The 20,883-nt window shown below is 41.3% G+C and overlaps 2 protein-coding genes across 2 annotated transcripts; one reads left to right on the top strand and one right to left on the bottom strand.

Moving 5' to 3' along the window:
* Nucleotides 1-188: 188 nt before the first annotated feature.
* Nucleotides 189-5,438, bottom strand: jmjd7 (jumonji domain containing 7). The gene is made up of 9 exons (XM_005815248.3): nucleotides 5,290-5,438; nucleotides 4,512-4,665; nucleotides 4,186-4,324; nucleotides 3,979-4,093; nucleotides 2,968-3,024; nucleotides 2,671-2,766; nucleotides 2,180-2,256; nucleotides 1,889-2,048; nucleotides 189-1,087 (listed from the first exon to the last, which is right to left on the bottom strand). Exons 1-9 carry the CDS (start codon nucleotides 5,336-5,338, stop codon nucleotides 996-998), a joined length of 939 nt encoding a protein of 312 aa, XP_005815305.1. The 5' UTR covers nucleotides 5,339-5,438; the 3' UTR covers nucleotides 189-995.
* Nucleotides 5,439-14,958: 9,520 nt separating this feature from the next.
* On the top strand, nucleotides 14,959-17,117 carry foxg1 (forkhead box G1). Its single transcript, XM_005817124.3, has one exon. The coding sequence runs from the start codon at nucleotides 14,959-14,961 to the stop codon at nucleotides 16,537-16,539; it is 1,581 nt and encodes a 526-aa protein (XP_005817181.2). The 3' UTR covers nucleotides 16,540-17,117.
* The last annotated feature ends 3,766 nt before the right edge of the window (nucleotides 17,118-20,883 follow it).

The following is a 20,883-nucleotide window of genomic DNA, read 5'->3' as shown; positions in this document are numbered from 1 at the left end:
TCTGAATCAAACAAAAGAAGGGAAGAGTTTCATTTTATGCCAGATTTCTCTTAAGCTGTTTTTGGTGGATGAACAAAGGTCAAGGGAAATCTTATTTTTTGCAAAAATGTGAACCCAATCAAAGATTTTTTAAAATTCTGACATGACCTAAACCTTAATCAGAGAAGATTTATTACAATAGATCAACATCCATAGCAACCCTCCTGCTGTCTTAGCGCAACGCTCAGGAGAGCAGCAAATGCCACGGTCAGGGAGTGGGAGTTGTACTGTCAAAACCACCAGTTTCTGAAAACCACACAAAAAACCATCAGTGTCACTCTGCAGAGTAACAAACAGGTGGGGTCCAAATGACCCCGTCTCTTAAGTTAAAGTGATAGAGGCCCAAGATTCAAGGTCAAATTGTGAAATCAAATTTCTTTTGAGTCGTGTTTGATATAAGCAGCATCTTTATAACTTATAAAATGGCACCTTGAGCTTGAAAAATGTTATTTTCTCTCTCTCCCACCCCCCCAACACTGAAGAATTAAGGCACATTAAAAGTAGCAAACCATAAGAGTTTGATGGTGGTATCCAACATCTTTGCAAATGGAAAAAAAATTGATGCAGCAAAAATCTTAGCGATTTCACACAGCAGTTCCACACAGATTGGTGAATATAACCTGAAAAGGATTAAACAGGGAGCAGCAGAGACAAAGACAGGTTTAGTCAAAAACACACAGAGAACACGACACTTTAAAACAGCAGCAGCACACACAGCTTTATGGACACATCAGAAAACAGGATGAGTTGACAGTCATTTCATGTCCTCATGTCCTGGTGGTTCATTGAATAAATAACATTTTTAATCTTTAGTTTGACATGAACAGCAAACTACACCAGGAGGCGCTGTTCCACTACGTTTTGCAATCCATAAGCTCCATTTTCCATAGTTCCCAAACTGCTTTCTGTGGACTGAGTCTCCTCTGTTGCTGTGACATGACTGAGCAGCCACTGTGTCACGAGGAACCGTTCGCTACTTCAGACAGCGATTCCAGAAGCTGGAAGTAGTTGTACTTGATGTCGTACTCCATGTCATACCAAAAATTCACTGCAACGGAGACCAGAAGGAAAACAGTGAGATTCCTATTGGGATAACGTGTTAGTTTCATTACTTAACAGCCAACATGTCTGTTGTCAGAGGAAATCTTTTTTCAGCTGCTGTGAGAGGCAATATGGTGGATTTAGGTGGGCTGAAAATTCCATATATAAATCAGTTCTTTTCCCTAATTCCTTTTACCACTGCTATACACTTTGTAATTCCCACTAAGTGTAAGAAATTTAGTGGCAGCGAATTACAATTTAGTTGGAATTCCAGAGCAGGGAGAGAACAGAGCTCTTTTTTCCCCAAATGGAGTTAGAAAAATGGCTGAATTAGCCGTCCAGGCTTGAATCCACACCGTTTTACAAAACCTTCCGCTTACAGCAGATGTACCATAACTAACATGATGGCACCCGTCTGTCAATCCAGTGGATTTGTCAGGAACTGACCAATCGGTGTTTTTTGTCCTGAAGTAAACATTGGAAGCGCTGAACCTCCGACAAAGTTGTAACGATAAACTCCAGCTGGCGGCTGCGGTCAGAGATTTGGTGAAAAGTAATCGGAAAAAATGGTTGAACGTTGTCAGTGAGGAGTAACAGCTGGTTAACCATATTCAAGGTTCCTACACAGGAATTATACTAAACTATAATATAGTTTAATAATTAAACTCTATTGTCAAATAGTTCGATTTGACAATTACTTCACTAATCGATTAATCCAGATTAAACTGACAAATTATTTCAGCCCTGCTGTAATGTGTGACACACTATGCTTTCTGCGGGTGGAGCGTGATGCATTCAGGGTCTGTACCGGCGATGCAGCCGTGGGACTGCCGGACGTGGTGGAACCACAGAGATGGCAGGTACAGCATCTCTCCGGCTTTCACTGTGCAGCAAAGAGGCCGGGCTAACCGGTACTGCGGGAAGCGCTCCAGGTCCGGGTCCAGAGGGTCCAGAGGGATCCAGGGAACCTGAAGCAGAGAGGGAGTGGAGGGGGCAGGTAGAGGGGGTGAGTGGAGGGGGTGAGTGAGTGGAGGGGGCAGGTGGAGGGGGGGTCAGCAGAGGCACTGATGGCCTTCAGGAGATGAGGACCTAAACGCACCTTGTGTGAGTCCACGTTATCGATGACCTTAAACTCACCGCCGTCCTGCTCTTGGTAAACAGCTGACTGGTACAGACCTGACAGAGATGGTTACCATGGTTACTGCAAGAGATCAGGACTGTGGTTATATCAGGTGGACAGTTACCACAACAAGATTACATGACTGTTTCCTGTGATCAGTCCTGAGCAGGGGTCAGCCGCAACAAGACCTAAAGATGATGTGAAGGTTTTTCTTTCTGACTCTGGTGGTTAACCTTTAACTAGACCAGATGTTTCCAGCAAATGATTGCTGCTGGAGAGGATATACAGTGGAACCTGTGGTACCTGCAGTAGATGTGTCGTATTTGCAGAGGGTAATATCTTTAGGGTTAATAGAAGGTCATTAGATAAATAGTAGTGATCACCTCTTACTGAAAACTGTGATCTTGGAGAACGGTTGTTGTAGTTACAACCAACAAGGACATTGAGAAACAGATGGTTACTGTGGTTACCATAAGGGACGAAGGGTCGGTCAGTGGGTGGAAGCAAGATGAAGTGTTTTTCTCCAGAAATGACACAGTACAGATTCTCGTAGGGATCTTTGTGCACTGGAAAGCAAAACACAGAATCTGTTTTTTACTCTCGATGGAGCAACAAGTTTTCTGCCCTCGTCCTGGTAAATCCCACTAAACACCCCAGAAAGTCATCAAATGTGGCTGTTCTACATTGTCCTTCACGAATGAAGTATATTTTTCACACGAATATCAAACACATTTGGGACAGTCATGAAAATCAAACTGAAATCTTACTGGATGTGACAGCATTTGCTTCTCCGAGCCAAAAATTGACTGCATCCGGTGATTTCCCTAAGAGAGGGAAACAAAGACAACAACATGACTCTTAAGACATCAACAATAATGACACAGACGCCTGGAGTAAAACACAACTGCTGATGAAAAGAACCCTGGAGGAATGACCTGATCTGGATGTAATTTGCTCCTCATCCACACCAGCTATGGCTCCTAGCTTAGCTGACCACTGACCCTGGAAGCCAAAACCAGGGCGCTGTCGGATCGTCCGACAAGATGAGTAAACGGAGGTCAGCAGATGCAGAGGACGTCTGGTAGTTTTGACTCATTAGACAGAATTACCAGGACTGGATGGACAGTGAGTGTACGTCCTTACACAGGAACTGGACCCGATGTGATGGACATACAGCCCCGTTTTACTGAGGGATTCTTGCCATAGATCCCAAATGTTTCCATATCATGGCCCCAAAAGAGCACTGACCTCAGACTGGGGGCCCCTCCATACAAACCCACAGACAATGCTACAACATATGTAAAGAAATTTTAACTTTTAGAATGTTTTTATTTATTTTTAGCATAAATGCTGCTGATTTTAGACAGCTATTATTTCTGTGGTGGAAAATGTTATCGTACAACATTTTATGACTTTATTACCAGATAACATTTTCTTCTCATCTTCCATTCAACTTTCTGAGGCTCCCACAGGGCCTCCTGGAGGCCCCCACTTTGAAAAACATTGCAATAGATCACATGGGTTTCAAGACGTTATGATTTTGCCAAACATCTTTAGCCTGCTTTAAATTGCATTGCGTCTTTTTAGATTTAGAGAAATCGTATGATGGGGTGTTGAGACAGGAACTGTGATATTGCACTAGAAGGGCTGAAGTGGTGTTGAAGTATCCATGCAGTGGTGCAGGCCGTGTAGGAGAGGTGTGAGACAGCAGTGAGGTGTGCTGGCGGAGGTGGAACTGCTCTGAGTCCCTTCTGGTTTGGGTTGGTGATGGAACTGACCGAGTGCGGTGCTCATCCAGGGTACGTGAGGCTCCAGGTCATCCACTAGCTCAGGCAGCTCCTGCAGCAGGTTGGAGCACTGCTTCTGGACGTAGAACACTCCGGTTTTCTGCACCTGGAAACATTCAGTCCAGCAGAGAGTCAGAACAGAAGCCAGTCAGGTGAGCAGCCGTCCAGTACCCCGGAGCGGGCCCTACGCTGCCTCACCGTTCCTTCTATTATGTCCAGCACAGAAGAAAAGCTCATCTGTCGTTCCTCAGGCATGACGAAGCGATCCCCCGCCACGGCGTCAGCGTAGCCGTTAGGAGTCACTGCCACGCTGATCACCTTTGACCCGATCTTCTCCCTGCGGACAGCAAGATCTGGGTTCAATGATCCAGTAAAGATTTGAGACTTCACACAGCAGAAGTGGATTTAACTTCTTCCTTTTCATCAGGGGATCCTTCAGTGTTTTCTGAGCTACAGGAGGATCTTAATCTGCGGAGACTTCAAACAAAAATCATCTTGGTTCATTGCGGACGTGTCCTTGTCACCTGAGGTATTTTGGTGTCCACCTGGACAGAGCTGGCCAATGGCTGAAGGCGTTACGGATGATGCAGGGCTTGTTCGGGCCGATCCAGTCTCGGTAGAACTGCAGCGGCTCAGGCGGTCCCTCCAAGTGTGGCACAGATTTGTTCAGGTAAAGATCTGGTGGGTGATCAGCAGTCAGTCAACGACAGACCAGACAGCAGGTAGCAACCATCACAACACCCGCATAACTCATGATGACAATGAAATTGACACATGGAGAAGAGGAGGAATGCGTTAAACAATTAGCCTAAGATCAAAAATACACAATCCACCAGTTGATTGTGTATAGTTGAAATACCAATAGGAATACTCTGGAGAGACAAGGAAGTCCCTAAGCAAGACTGAATCCAGACAGCTGGACCAGTGATGCTGTATGTGGAAGCTGAAGTCTCTCTGAGCTGTCAGAGGAAGACTGCGGAACCTTCCACATGTACTGAAGGAGGATCTGACAGCAGTCCGGAGAAGAAGCTTAAATCAATTATTGTGGTTTACTAATTAAATGAAGGTTCGACAAATCAAACTGTATTTTTTAGAACATTGGAATAATTCAGTCCAGCTTTGTCACAGTCTTTAAGTTGCTCTCGAAGTGCTGCTTTTTATTGACGTTCCTTCCACAATAATTACAGCTTTCAGAAATCCATCATCGAGTTTTAAAGCATATGAATGAATGGTTTCAGTGAATGTTGGAGCTGTCAGTCTGTTGATCTGTGTTAGTAAACTCAGAGTGGAGATCCTTCTCACCGTGAGCCTCCAGTGAAAACTCAACCAGCCGTTCCTGAACAGACTCCATGAGGAGCTTCTTCTTCTCCTTCTCCCTCTCCAACCCTCCCAGGTCAGACAGGAGGAGACGTTCCGTCCAGGCTGGAAGCCACCATGATGTTTCTTTTCTTTCTCTCGCTCCCTCTCTGGTTTGACTAGTTTCCCCACAACGCCCTCTAACTGTGAGGAGGATCAACTGGTCCTGAGCCAAAACAGACGTTTCTCTTCATTTATTAGCTTATGCAGGGCTTGTGGAATTCAGTTGGAAATTTATACAAAGATAACATTGATAATTTGTGTTATTTAGTCTTTTATGAGAGACAAAATATGGGGGCTCATTTTTCAAAGCCACATTTCATCAAACGATTTTTATTTCTGCATAATTTAACAAAAATGTCCTTTGAATCAGTTGTCCAAACTCCACAGAAAGTCGTCCATTTTCAATCTAAATTGCTGTTTGGTCTCTTTTACACATGTTGTATGTGAGCAAACTTTTACAGCTTTTGACATATAAGGCTGTCACAAGGTCACAACAACAACAACAACAACAACAATAATAATAATAATAATAAATTTCACATTTTTTATTTTTTACAAATTAGGAGTAATTTTGGCAGTCCTAGCTGACCTAAAATGAAAAAAGTTCAACAGGATTTGACGTTACACAGAGGAGAAAGGCCTTATGTCTCATAGACTTTAAATGTCAGGTTTCAGTTTCATTAAACTAAATGCATCAGTTTACAGTGCTGTCAGTGTTTGCCCCTCACACATTTCTTGCATTTTTGCTTTTTTGTTCCACTTAAATGTTCAGGATCATAGCTGGTAATAATTTATGATTTCATTTATTATAGCAAAAAGAAACCCTTTAAGTATATTATCTAGTTGTACCACATTTAGCAGCAACAACCAAGAGTTTATGATAAATGGTAACGAGTCTTTATCATCACCTCTGAGGAACTTTGGCCTCCTTCTCTTTTGCAGAAATGAAATGAGAGCTTCCCGGTAATGCTACGCTGGATTTCAATCAGTACCTTTGGCTAGGCCACTGAAAAACTTCATTTAATTTCATTTCTGAGTCATTTGGATGTGGCCGTGCTGCTGTGCTTTGGATCACTGTGACTAAAACTTCCTGAACTAGAGGCGAGGAAATCTCCTGCAGGACTTTCTGGTAGAGAGCAACTGTCATGATTCCATCAATCATGGCAGCTCGTCCAGATCCTGAGGATGCATAGAGTAGGCCAAACCCTCAGGCTGTTTGACTGTGATCATGAAGTTCTGTTCCTGAAATGCTGTGTTACTTATAGGTAAGATGTAACATGACACAAACTTTCCAAAAAATTGCACTTCTGTCTTGCAAGTCTATATTTTACCAAACATCTTGCAGATCATCAAGATGTTTTTTGGTAAATGTGAGACAAGCTGTTATGTTCTCTCAGGTCAGCAGTGGTTCCGGCCTGGAAACCTTCCCATGGAGATTTCCTGGAAGCCAATCTGGACAGTTTCTCCTTCTTATTGTTAAATTATGACCTCTGACCTTAACTCAGGCAACAGGTCTGTAGATTTAGAAGTTGACCTGTTTTTTTTTTTTTTTGTCAGCTCCAGAATTTATTATCAACAAGTTCTTGGAGTAATTTAGATTTCATAAGTTTGGCTCAACTTTCTGAAAAAGTTCATTCAGCAGTCAAAACTGGAGACAGTTACTTTTCCACACAGGGCCAGGCTGGTTTGGATAGAGTTTTCTAATAATAAATACAATCATAATTTGAAAACTCCTTTTTTGTATGTACTCAGGTTATTTTTAATGGAATATTAAAATTGAATTGTTGATCTGAAACATTTAAAGGAGATTTTAAAAAATTCAATAAATAAAAACAGAAGAAATCTCCCACAAATGTAACTAACTGCATATATCTTTCATCTTCGTTATAGCAATTTTGGAATATTTCTATACTTTTTTTTAAAAGAAACGTGATCCATGCTCTGTCAGTCTCCCACAGGTCAGGATACACATGCAGACATTTGAACTAAGGGCGGATTTTGTTTATATTTCAGTGCTTCTATTTTTTTTTCGTCTCAATTTTTGCTCCCTAAGTAATCACACAGTGAATATTCAGATTTGGAAGAAAACAACTAAAGTGAACATGTTGCAGCTGAATATCTGTCTGCAACCAAGAAGGAAGATCTTTAGATATTTTTCATGTATTTTGTCCTAAAGCTCTTCCGTTGTCTCTCTGCATTCAGTTAAAATCGTGATTTTATTTTACTCAGAGTGTTTACCACAAAGATTTCTAACTAAATCACCACAGGAGGAGGCTGCGATCCAGGTAAGTGAAGCGGATCTGTGTTGTTTCTTTTATGGCCGCATGGTGTCGCTGTTGATCCATTAATTACCCTCCCGGCTCCCCGCTCTGCGTCCGAGCTTTGAACCTGCGGCACCCAGCCGGGAGGCAGCGCGGTTCACGCATTTATTTGCAGTGCTTGGCATTGATTGGAGCATTAAACCTGCAGCGCCAACAAAGCTAATGATTCTACTGCTTGTTTTTAACAGAAACACCGCAGCTAGTTCTCCCGTTTCCACTCAATCTTTCTACTTGTATTGATTTGGTCAACAACAGACAAACAACTTTCGAAACCTTCTAGAATAAGTTTAAAAAAATAAAATAAAATAAAAATAAAAAAAATTTGGGAAATACTGCAGTGCAATTCAAATCCCATCTGAGCCGAATGATGGAGAATCCTTCAAGACGTTTTATGTCTGGTTTCTAATGTTTTTTTTTTTTAAATCAAAGTCTTAAAGCACGAACCTCCTCAAAAAGGTCAACTAAATCTGCTGCGGAGGGAATCTTGTCTCTCTTGTGTTTCCTTCTCAGAAATAACTGTTCACAAAACCCCGGCTGAATTTGACGGCATTAGATGTTTGGGTTTGGTGCCTTTATATTTTACTGAGATAAAGTAATCTTTATAATTACAATGGATTGTTATTATTACTGTTGTTAAAGGAAAACAAATAAATAAAAATTCATGCTGATGCCACAGATTTACTGAACGGAAACGTCGCTTTCGTTTAGGCTTTATGGATTTACAGGTTTTAAATTTCTTCGGCTTCAAAATGATGTTTCAGCTCAAACTAAGCTAAAACATCATTTGAGCCATTTAATAGAAGCAAAATCCAGTCGATCTTCCCCTCGGCTGTATACAACAGATTGAATCTGATCCCAGTTGGATCTGCGGTTCCGTTTGGCCATTAAAAGGAAAGTTTTTGCTTATTGTTCAAAAAGTTTTCAGGTGCGCTAAAACGCCGTTTTAGACATGAACTGTTTGCGTTTTCTTGTGTGATTTTATTTGTTTATTGATTTGTTTTGCTTATTTCGTAGTTAAGCAGAAAACGAATCCACAAACATTCCCCCTGTCCACGTCACCAGGATGAATTTAATTCTATTTTTTTTGACGTTGCCAAAATTAAAATTAATTTTGAAATAAACATTGCAGCATTACAGATATACCTCACAAATGCAACCCGTCTGAGAAATTATAATAAAAGTGACTCAAACCAAAATGTTGCGAATGTATTCAGAAAAATCCACTTTAAGCAAATGAATTATTTTTGAAAATGCTTCTTTTTCAATTCTACAAAAAACCAAGTATTTTGTTAAAATAACAGAACGTCAGTTTGAGCGCAGATATTGTAAAAGAAAAACCCATTTGTTGTAAAAATATGATGTCAGAATCGAAAAGAAACTTTGAAGACAAAACCTGAGAAGGTGAAACTCTGAACAGTTGGTCCGTTTATTCAGAGGTCAGCGCTGTTCCTCCACTGCTGCTGTCCTCAGAAAAAAGACGAACTGCAGAGTGAAACTGAAATGAATTTACATCTGGATGTTTTTTCTTCGGTTTATACCCATTTCATCATCTCCCGTTTCGTCACAACACAAAAAACACAAATTAAACAGGATTTTTGCAAGATGGATAAATATATTTAAATAAGTAAAATCTCAAAACAAATGAAGTAAAAATAAAAATAATAAAAAACGAAATTATAATACGCAAAAAAACTATATGAAATTTTTATGCAAATCAGGCTCGTGTCATTTAAAAAAAAAGTCCTTCAGGTCCCAGGAGCCCCAGAGTTGATATGAGTCAGAAACATTTCCTGGGGGCCTCTTATGAAAACTTACAGCATCCGGCCCCTTCAGACACTAAAGGGTCTGAACTTCTCTTAGAACCAAACAGTTCCCCTGATGGTAAAAATAGTACAGCTAAAGGAACTCCAAAAAAATTCCTTGATTCATAAAATTCTGCTGAAAATGACAGATCTCATCATTATTGTACTGTACATATTTTATATTTATATTTATTGTATTAGTAAATCAACAAGTTTGTTTACATTATTTTTATCTTAATTTTATTTAAGTTAATTTGTTTTATTGTTTCTTAAACGATGAAGCCACAGTGCTGTAATAATTAATATAATTCCTGATATTATTATTAGGATCCAGATCAACTTTATTAACTTTTCCATATTTTAGTGAACCATATTTCAGGTATGACTCAAATGTTACTGGATTTTCTTTGAAAGGGCAGGTCAAAGGTCAAAGGGACTACAGAAGGCCCCTGTGAGCAGATGTTACTGTTAGGTCATGTGAGTTAAATTAACATGAGACCATGTTGAGACCAGCCACTGACCACTGGCCATAAGAACCAGTCCCAGCCAACGCGCACACACACACACACACACACACACACACACACACACACACACACGCACCCCCCCCCCCCCCCCCCCCCCCCCCCCCCCCCCACACACACACCCTGACTGAACACTATCCTGTTCATTAACCACACTCTGCAAACTGTTAGTTAAGCAGTTTTCAGAACAGTGCTCTTTGTATAATAGTAATCCAACATGACTGCTATGTGTGAAAAGCCACAGTAGCTTTGTGCGCAAAACTCTTGTCTATTTTCCGCTAATGCTGAAAATACATAATTTCACAATTACCATGTTTCTGTTAAATACGAAGCGCAATTAAAATCACACATGAAAAAGTTTGTTCACGTAATAAGTCATTAAAAAAGCCACAATCTCCCAACACTACTTCCTGTTGTCTTCTTCTTCATTTCCGCCAGAGGCAACATCCGGTTGTTGATCACGTGACTCGTGTGATGCGGAAAAAGTGTTTTCATTGCCAGTTTTGGCCAGAAAAAACCCCCTTCTCATCCTGGCGCCAAAACCTTGTCAAATTGCGCAATCATAAGGTTAATGGAAACGCAGATAGAGAAAGCTGCAGTGGTGAACTGTTCGTTTGTCTCGGTTACCAGTTGAGTTACAGCAGAGCCTCTGTGCTGAACATGTTCTGCTACTGGATGAATACAGACAGAAACACGTTTTTATCGGCTTGTTCAGTGAACTGGAGTTGGGCTGCTCACTCATCACAACAACAGACTGCTCCCTGCGGTTTTCTGGCATGCAGCTGGAATATAAAGACACTCCTATGAAGTCATTCCAAGATCTAAGTTCTGAACTTCTCGTCAAAAGTAAAAGGCAGCATCACGACATTGTGGATTAAAATCTTAATCAAATTCTAGAAATATAATCGACATAAAAAGGAAGAACCACGCTATGTTAGCTTTGAGTTTTTATATGTAGCCGATCAGATTTTCATAAGTTTGAAAAATGATTCAAGTCCAAAACTAGGCGCACAAAAGCACACAACACATCCCTCACTCTGTCATTATTAACATGAAGCCGCCTGAAAACGTTTGTGACAATTAATGGAGAAAATACATAAAATCCTAGAATTTCTTCTAAAATTCCCAAGGTCTGATTTTTTAAAAGTGCTTTCAGCAGTTTAAGTGGCTCAATTATAATGTGAAAAAACATTTTTAAATATGGATTTTCTAAACCTGTAAGGCCAACAAAATATCTGCATTCAGGCTGGAAACCAGCTGCAATCTGTAAGAGCATCCAGAGGAAGCTCTCAGTCCACTGACTCCTTAGAAACCACAGGGATCCCTCTCGGCTTTGTCAGGTTGGATGTTTTACTTTGTGCTTTTCTTCTCCATTTCTAACTGGAGGAGTGGTGGGGGGAAAAATCCTGTTTTGAGCTGACCAGTGACAATTAGCCACAAACTTCAGACATGTTCCTGCTAAAGCAAACATCTGTGTTTCAGGGGAAAAAAGCAGATGGTGAAAACATGCTGCCTCACACCCATCACAAGCACAACTTCCACCAAAACATGGAGCTTCACCTGTACAGGTTTAATGAGGAGAGTAAATCTAAGCTTTGTCTTTGTTTTAGATCAGAATTCCCTTGGAGGTCAAAGGTGAATTTTATATTCGTTTCTATTAGTAGCTGTGATGAACATAATTGGACCTGGGATCTTTTTTAAAGGAACTCTCTGAGTGTCAGCAACCTCCTTCAGGAACGTCAAAGGATCAAATCTGACATTTTGCATTAATCAGTGATGATGCCCTGTTTATGTCATTTAAATTGTTTTCATTCAGATTTGTTGCATCGGGCTGAAAAGTTGAACATGATTTACTACGACCCAACTTTTAATCACAATCTCTTGTCAGCATGAGGCAAAAACAGATCATATTTAATATACATGTAGATCTAAAATTGCGCGTAGGTGTGTCTCCTCTTGGTTTTTAACAAAACTGTAATTTTCATATCTTGAAGAAATAAATTTTTGAGGAAATTTGTGTTGTTGTTATTTTTTTGTTGAATTGAAAATGTAAACATAACTAAAAATATATGGAAAAGATGAAGAGTAAATTATGTCTGGTATAGTGTGATAATCCAAAATCTTATATTTAACAGAAAATGAAATAAAAATAAACGTCACTTTAAACCAACGGAACCAGAAAGGAACCGATTCAGGTCCAAATCCAGATCCAGATCCAGGAGAGTCTTTGAATGAATCAGGCAGGTTGCTTTGATCCAAACTCCACCAACCAACCTGATGAGGTGTAGATTTGTTTTTGTGTGAATCAGTAAAAAAAATGATTGAGAGTTTGTTTGAGATGGACAGGTTTTGATTTCAAGCATTTTTATTCCCTCCTGGATTTGATTGGACCTTTTACTGTGAATCAGTCCTGCCTTCTCCTCTGTCCATCTGAACACGTTGGGGTCTAAATGTTCCCTCCACATGCAGCCAGCTCACAGGCTTCAGAGGGCGAAACTCAATAAATGAACCATGGTTTTGTTTAGTTCAAATCCTTGAACTTGTTACAGATTCTCTTAATATTTGATCTTTATTGTCAGATATTACACAGTGTTGTTGCAGTAGAGATAGGAGGATGTGGAATAAAATTCAGAAAACAATCCAAACTGATATTAGGTGCAGACAACAGTTCTTTTTGAATATTTTTGGCCGTGTTGTGAATGCAGCCCCTCCTCCGCCTCCTGCAGGATCCAGCCTGGCGGACCAACAGGATCCTGCAGCTCAGCATCCAGACGGAGCGACCCGTCCTCGGCCACCAGGACGCAACACAAAGGGACAGAAACCCCCACGGAATTATCTTCAATAATAATAATAATAATAATAATAATAATAATAATAATAATAATAATAATAATAATAATAATAATAATAATTGCAAACATTCACAAAGAAAATTTACGCGTGGCTTTTCATGCATTAAAAAAAAAGAGAAAAAACATTGAAGAATTATGATGTTTCTTCTGCGCAGCCGCTGAAGCAGCGCAATAAACCAGACCAATGATTTGCCTTGTGAGGAAAAAATAAAATGAAACAAAACAAAACAAAACAAAACCCACAAACACACAATAAACATCAGTTATTGAGATGGTAAGACGGTGAACTGACCACAAAATATGTCACGTGACAATGCCAAAATAAAGAAACAAATGTTAAAAAACATTTCTAGGTTTATATACAGTATATATATATATATATATATATATATATATATATATATATATATATATATATATATATATAATTCCAATGTGTTTCAGGTTCACACTGGTGGCCTGTTTCGAAGCTGTTTCGAAGCTTCACCGTCTTGTTAAAATTGAGATATGTTTTCATAAATGCACGAAATAAAACTATTATTTAAAAACAAAATCCTCTGTGCAGTTTTCTTTTAGACGTGTTCCTCTATGGGTTTGTGACAGTAACCTCAGATGAATCAAACACTGGATGGCCGTCAGGCTCTTTAACAGCTTCGCCCAGCTGTTCCGCGGCTCCGCAGAGCTGCTGTTTGTGAGATTTTAAACTTTGAATGATGTTCTGCAACAGAGACGATGAGAAGAGTTCCGCGAGGAGGAGCTTGGTGTGTTTCTATTTGGGTAAGCTGTGAGTGAGGCTGGCCCTTATGGCAGGAACATGGTGTCTGTGCGCTAAAACGCTCCGCTTCTCTGACCCATTTCTTCTCTTTGACACGGAGCGCGGTGATGCTCCGAACCAGCTGTGAGGATCCTGGCAGGAACCGCTCGGCTTGTTGTGGAATTATTGTGAAACATTTCGGAGCAGTTTGACTCACTTTGCGGCCTGTGTGATGCGATGACGCGCTAATGTGATCCCGGCCTGTAAAGCGTGAACCAAATCCCGCTTGAAGATAAAAAATAAATAATAATAACAATAATAAAAAAAAAAATCAGACTGGCAGAATGTGTCATATCTCCTTATAGTTTAGTCATGTCTCTGTTTTGTCGGTTTAATTTCAACAACCCTCGGCGCGTCTTCATTATCTCCGTTTCTAAATGAGCAGAGCCTGTTTCTCCTCCACTTCTGTTTGTTTGGTGAAACTGTCCTCCAGCAGGAGGAAGGTAGGAGTGAAACAGCCGACTGATATGCAACTCTTTCCGCCTCCCCGCTGCATATTTCACGCTCGTTTTACAGGATGCACGTTTTTTTTTCTTTCTTTTTTTTCTGAAACACACTTCGTGTTTCTGTCTGCTGCGACTCCCTCTCCACCCCACCACCACCAGCCCCCTCTGCGTGTCCTGACCGTGTCCGTGTCCGTGCCCTCCGGACTCCCTCTCTGTTTATTTTCCCCTCAGAGATGGGATGTAAACAGTTTTGCAGACGCCTAAGGGGCAAATATTTGAATCGAAGGAGTGTAAATGTGAGGAGCGGCGAGGATTTGGGTTGACGCATGCACGGTGCGCGCTTCCAGCTCCGGTTTAGGTGGAGGCAGGGCGGGGGGGGGGGGGGGGGGGGGGGGTGATCAGTGTTGATGGGGCGCTGCAAAAAGTTTCCCATCGTCCTGCCAGTGTCGCTTTTCTTCAAGGTGTCAGAAAAGTTCAGGCTCATAGCGGGACACGATTGCGCTTATTTGTCGGAGGTGTAAAATTTCCATCTTCTCATATGCAAGTGTGGAAAATATGCAACAAGAAAAAAAAAATAATAAAAAATAAAAAATAAATAAATAAACAAACAAACGTATATAATCATCGCTAAACAAACAACCACTTTCATGCAGCAGATTTTCGGGTTGTTTCATCCATTCTCCTCCAGCCGAGAGCAAAGTCCTGGAGCTGCTTGGCATTTTTTGCAGCGTGCCAGTTATTGGCGGATGTGCGTGTTTCTCCGCGCCTCGTGATTGGCTGAGCGCTCAGTGGACGCCTTAATGTTTAATACTAATGTTCCCCTGGTTGGCTGAGGACTGGGAAGGTCCAACCAATGTTTTTCACTTGCTTTAGTGGCTGCGGCTCCCTAATTAATTGCAGCTATCTGTCTCCTATCGATGTGTGTGTACATGTGTGTTGTGTGTGTTTCCCCTTTTCTCCCCAAACCGAACATGAAATAGTTTGTTGGGCTATACTTTCTTTCTTCCTTTCTAATCCCCCCTTCCTTCCTTCCCGTCCTGGTTCGCTGGTGGAGACCGGGAGGACTGAAACCCAGCTGTGTTCGCCGCCCGCCTCTGCTCGCCGCCGGTTCCCCCCTCACTGCTCGGTGATGTTGGACATGGGAGAGCGCAAAGAGGTGAAGATGATTCCCAAATCGTCGTTCAGTATAAACAGTTTGGTGCCGGAGGCCGTGCAAAGCGACAACAACAACAGTCACCACCACCACCACCACCACCACCACCACCAGAACCAGAGCCAGAACCAGCACCGGGCTGTTGGTCCGGATGATGCCGAGCAGAAGGCGCCTCTCCCGGCCTCGCAGCCGGACGTCAAAGCGGACCAGAAAAGTGAGTCGCTGAACCCGGAGAGCTGCCCGGAGGAGAAGCAGGAGGAGAAGAAGGACGGGAAAGAGGGAGAGAAGGACGGAGAGAAGAAAAGTGGCAAGTACGAAAAACCTCCTTTCAGCTACAACGCTCTAATAATGATGGCTATCAGGCAGAGTCCGGAGAAGCGGCTAACTCTCAACGGCATTTATGAGTTCATCATGAAAAACTTTCCGTATTACCGGGAGAACAAGCAGGGCTGGCAGAACTCCATCAGACACAACCTCAGCCTCAATAAGTGCTTTGTCAAGGTGCCTCGGCACTACGATGACCCCGGGAAGGGGAACTACTGGATGCTGGACCCCAGCAGCGACGACGTCTTCATCGGTGGAACCACTGGGAAGCTCCGCCGGCGCTCCACCACGTCACGGGCCAAGCTGGCGTTCAAGCGCGGTGCCCGGCTGACCTCCGGGCTGACCTTCATGGACCGGGCCGGCTCCTTATACTGGCCGATGTCCCCCTTCCTCTCCCTTCACCACCCGCGGGCCGCCAGTGCCCTCGGCTACAACGGGACCTCGTCGGGATACCCGGGCCACCCGATGTCCTACAGCAGCATGCTCACGCAGAACATGAGCAACAACCACTCAACGTTCCCGTCGTCCAACGGGCTCAGCATGGACCGGCTGGTCGGTGGGGACCTCCCCTACGCGACGCACCACCTGACGGCGGCGGCCCTGGCGGCCTCGGCAGTGCCCTGCGGCCTCTCTGTGCCTTGCTCCGGGGCCACTTATTCTTTAAACCCGTGCTCGGTGAACTTGTTGGCCGGACAGACGAGTTATTTTTTCCCCCATGTCCCACACCCGACCATGAGCTCACAGACCGGCGCCGGAGGCGGCGGCTCGTTGCAGGCTGCCCGGGCTTCGGCTTCCAATTCCCCGCAGGCTCCGTCCTCTTCCTCGCTGCCATGTGACGCTCTTAGGCCGGCTTTGTCCGGCTCTCTACCCGCCTTCTCCTCGGGACTTTCCGGGGGTTTGTCTGACTATTTCACACATCAGAACCAGGGGTCAACTTCTAACCCGCTCATACACTAACTCCCCCCGCCCCCCCTCTCCCCTGAACTTCATCCATCCATTCATCAGTTCATCCATCCATCCATGAAGGAGTGATAATCTCAAAATGATTGGAACACTAACGTGATCGTTTTTAACACTGAACATTTAAGATGTAAAAAAATGACAAATTATTATAAACTACTACCTATTATAGAAAAAAGAAGAGAGACTGCAAAACAAAAAAAGAGCAGCACTGAGAAACTCACAGAAAGCAGCACTGACATTTCCAGGTATTTTTTTTAATTTTAAATATTATTATTATAATTATTATTATTATTACTATTATTACTATGGTTTCTTCGTCTCCATGTTCTTCTCGTTGTTGCTGTGCCCCATCTCCTCCTGCAGTTTTAATTTCTGTGTACATAATGTGTGTTCTAAGTGTCCGGGGTTTGTCTTCTGTATAATAATGTCAGTCAGTGACGTGCAATGTGATCTGAGATAAGAAGCGGAGAGAATGACGAGAGCGCAGCTTTGCTCACGTTTTTTCCTTGTCTTGTTGGAGGAGGCAAGTTTTTTTTGTTTAATATTAGAATGAGTATTTAAATTAGTTTTGCTTTATTAAAGATTGTTTCATAATAATAATAATAATAATAATAATAATAATAATAATAATAATAATAATAATAATAATAATAATAATAATAATAATAATAATTTGCCATGCTGGTTAGAATAAAAGCGGGGAAAAGTGATGATTATTATTTTTTTAAAAGCTGAATGTTCTTCTTAAAGCTGAATGTTCACAGTGGCCTCTGAACGTTCTTCTCCATTCATTCATTACCTGGTTTTAAAAACTGCTGACGCGCTTTTTATAGACCAAAGAATCTGTTCCATATGAAGTCAGTATTGTGCTGTATATTCTGGGAGGCCTGCTGAGGTCGGAATGAAGGAGAGACTCAAATCCTCCGTCACTGCAGAAAATGTCCCTTTAAACGAGATGTTTGGTCGCGTCCTTTAGGTTGTTTTAATTATTATTTAGACTTCTTTTTCTTTTTCCAAATAGATTTTTTTGGTTATTTCAGCAACTGTTGGCGTCGCTGGAGGAATTTTATTTGTAGTAAAATAAAATAAAATAAAATTAGCGGGCATTATTTTTCCAATTGAAGAATTGCGCTTTTCGGCGTTACGACTTTGTGCGTAAATGTCTCGTTTTGTGGAAGATTTTCCGCAGTGAAGCTTTTTTTTTGCCATGGAAACGTGATCGCCGGTTTTAAAAAAAAGAAAGCAAAACAAAACACAGACGTTCACGATTCTTTTTTCTTCTTGTTTTTGTACAATTAGTAAAAAGAAAAAAGAAAAAAAAGATCATCTTTGTAATCTGACTTTGTTTTGTTTTAGAAAAGGAGGAACGCTGTAAAAAAAAAGAAGAAAAAAAATCCCGTTTGTTTAACAAAAGAAATTCTGCCTTCTGATCTAATAGGCTCCTATTTGGAATGACTGTCTTTTAATTGTCGCCTCTAAAACAATTTTTCATGGTTGTGATACTGTTGTGGTCTTCTTCTTATTACCGTGTTTGTCGCTTATAAAAAAAAAAAGAAAAAATGTTTTAATCCTAAAAAAAGCACAAATAAAAGAATAGGTTACATTCATAACTAACGTAATTCCCTTTGTCTCTTCTTTCCTGCTCCATATGAAACAACAGAGTGATTGATCTCTCTCAGTTTTGGGGTTTCAGGTTGGACGTTGGAATCGTTGACGCGCAGCCGGAGCTTTTCTTCGGGTTCCGGGTTTGGGCTGCGCTGCAGAGCTTGACTCGGGGCCCCTGCTGGCAGCAGAGCTCTGGGGTCTGGTGCTGAAGTGTCTGCGAGTCTTTTATTGTTTCAGAGTGTCACATTCTGCCCATTGGAGCGCGGAGATATTAGGCGCTGCAGGCTGCGCCGCTTTGCTTTGCGCGCCTCGGTATCTGCGCTCCGATCTCAGCGGAGCCGCACGTCTTTGTCGACGTTTTTTCTGCTGCGGTGAAAAACTTCCAGATGATTGATGATTATTTTTTTCGGAGTGATTAATCTGAGCGTGGTGTCGCCGCATGCCGCGTTTGTTCCGGTGTTGCGGTTTTTTGTTGTTGTTGTTGTTGCTTTGCAGAACACAAACAGTCCGGAGAAGTTCGGACTCTTTCAGATTTGCTCCCCAGAGTAATGTTCTCCATTCACTGTTTACTTTAAAGGCAGCTGCTATATGATCCCGGGGTGAGTGCTTTCTGCAGAGCTGTTGAAATGTGCTTTTGTTGAAAGTTAGAACTTTAGAACCTGCATTAAAAAAAAGAAGAAAAAAAAAGAAAAATTGGGAGTTCTCCTAAATTCACAAGTTTTGTGTGTTCTCGTGGCCTGACGCCAAATTTCCATTTTTTTTGTCTGTCATGCTGGAGGACCTGAAGCATATCACGGCTTTGTTTGGGTTCTGCTGTGGTTCTTTATCTCATGCTAACTGCGAAATGAAACAAACAAACAAACAACAAAAAACAAAAACAAAAAAAAACAAAAAACAGAATGTTGGATGGTTATATTGATTTAAAAGCTGCTGGAACTTGTTTGGTTTGGTGAGGAAGTCTTCATCCGTCCTGCTGCAGTAGAATCTCTGCTGGCTGATTTTTCTCTCCTGCGTGTCTTTGTTTAACGGCTCCGGAAGGTTTTTACAAACACGCTGCGCGGCTGATTTAAAGCCCAATATTTGGATATTTTTAAAAGACTCATTTTTTTTATAGAACATTTTTCTCTCACTTTCATCCCATTTGCATGATGTGAAGGTAAATGTGCAGGGTGCCTGGTTTGTTGCTGCAGCAGCTGCTGCAGCTTTGGACTTGATTTCTGGGAATTTCATTTTTGAACGCTTTCATGTTTGTCGCAGATTTTGCTGGTGTCTTTCTCAGCTGTTTCTTTTATTTTTAATTGATTTTCTCTTTTGATTCCTCTGACTGTCCGGAGCTGTTCCTGCGCGGATCAGAGTTTGTGTTTACGTTTAGTTTCTGGTTCTGGTTATTGTCCTCGCGAACACACACTTTCTGTCAAATTCACCTGTTGATAAATAAATAAATACATAAATAAATACATAAAAGCCTAAAATAAACAAATAATTATATAAGTACATGAAAGAAATTTCACGTGTTGTATTGGCGATAATAATAATAATAATAATAATAATAATAATAATAATAATAATAATAATAATAATATTTTAAAAGTCCTATTATAATGTAATGTAATTAAAAATAATTAAAAATGGTTAGTTTTAATATAGTTTTTTATTTCTTTATGTTTCTGTAGTTCACTAGCGTTAGTATAAAATAAAAGTTAGCAATAATGCAAAACACACACACATGTGACCTAAGGACGCAAATGCATCACTGGTCAGTTATGATGTCTGCAGTAACTATCTGGTCGGTCTGTGTGAAGCTGAGGCTCAGTGCAGGTCAGATGCTTTGGTCACCATGCAGGCAGCGCGCGCTGTCCACGGACGGTGCGCATGGACTGGAGGTTGATCTGACTGTTGTTGAGCTGCTTGGTTTCAGGTTCTGGTCGGTTCTGGATGAGCTGAATTTGGTTCCATTACAGCTGAAAATGGGTCTGTTTGCTCCGCTGCTGCAGCTTAGCGCTCAATCCGTTGACAGGTGGCCTGTTTAGGTGAAGTTTGCTGCTCTGCAGCTGTGAGCTGTTCAGACGGAATAGTTGGAGTTAGTTTGTGCTCCAGCAGGGAGGTTAGATTTTTTTTTACTGCTTTGTCAGTTAATAAAGAAGTGCAGTAAAGGATTATATCTAAAATATCAGATTGATTAAAAGAATGGATTATTTTAGAGATTTCTTCTAGTCAGAATCTGACCTGTTTGTAATGTTGGAGTTAATAACAGATTATTAAAGGCCTGCGTCTCCTGATAGAAATCCTCATCAAGCTTAAATAGGACATCTCATTTATTTATTTATGTAATTAAGGAATGACATAAAACATTTAATTTTATTTTATACATTTTGAAAAAAAAAAGAAATAAATTTCTCCTAGAAGCTCCAGTAGTTTTTAATTTTTATTTTGTGTGTGTGTGTGTGTGTGTGTGTGCGTGTGTGTATAATGTTTAGCTGTCATATAAACCAAAAGATCACCGTTTCAATGCACTCGTGTCCCGAGTCTCTGGCAAAACAGAAAAATGCAAAAATGAATATTTGAAATGACACTGAGGTGTTGCCGTAGTCATGGTTTCCAGAGAGCGCGCTTTTAATTTATGTTTTAACATTTTGAAAACGTGCAGAAAAGCCAAAAAGAAGAAGATGAATCAGTGCTTAACAGGTTTACTGAAATCTTTTCTTGAAAAATAATAAATGATTAATAGGATTT

Source organism: Xiphophorus maculatus, chromosome 19 (genome assembly GCF_002775205.1).
Source record: "Xiphophorus maculatus strain JP 163 A chromosome 19, X_maculatus-5.0-male, whole genome shotgun sequence".
NCBI classification, from domain to species: domain Eukaryota; kingdom Metazoa; phylum Chordata; class Actinopteri; order Cyprinodontiformes; family Poeciliidae; genus Xiphophorus; species Xiphophorus maculatus.
Note: the sequence above shows the minus strand (reverse complement) of the source record. Positions and strands in the feature narration are given on the sequence as shown.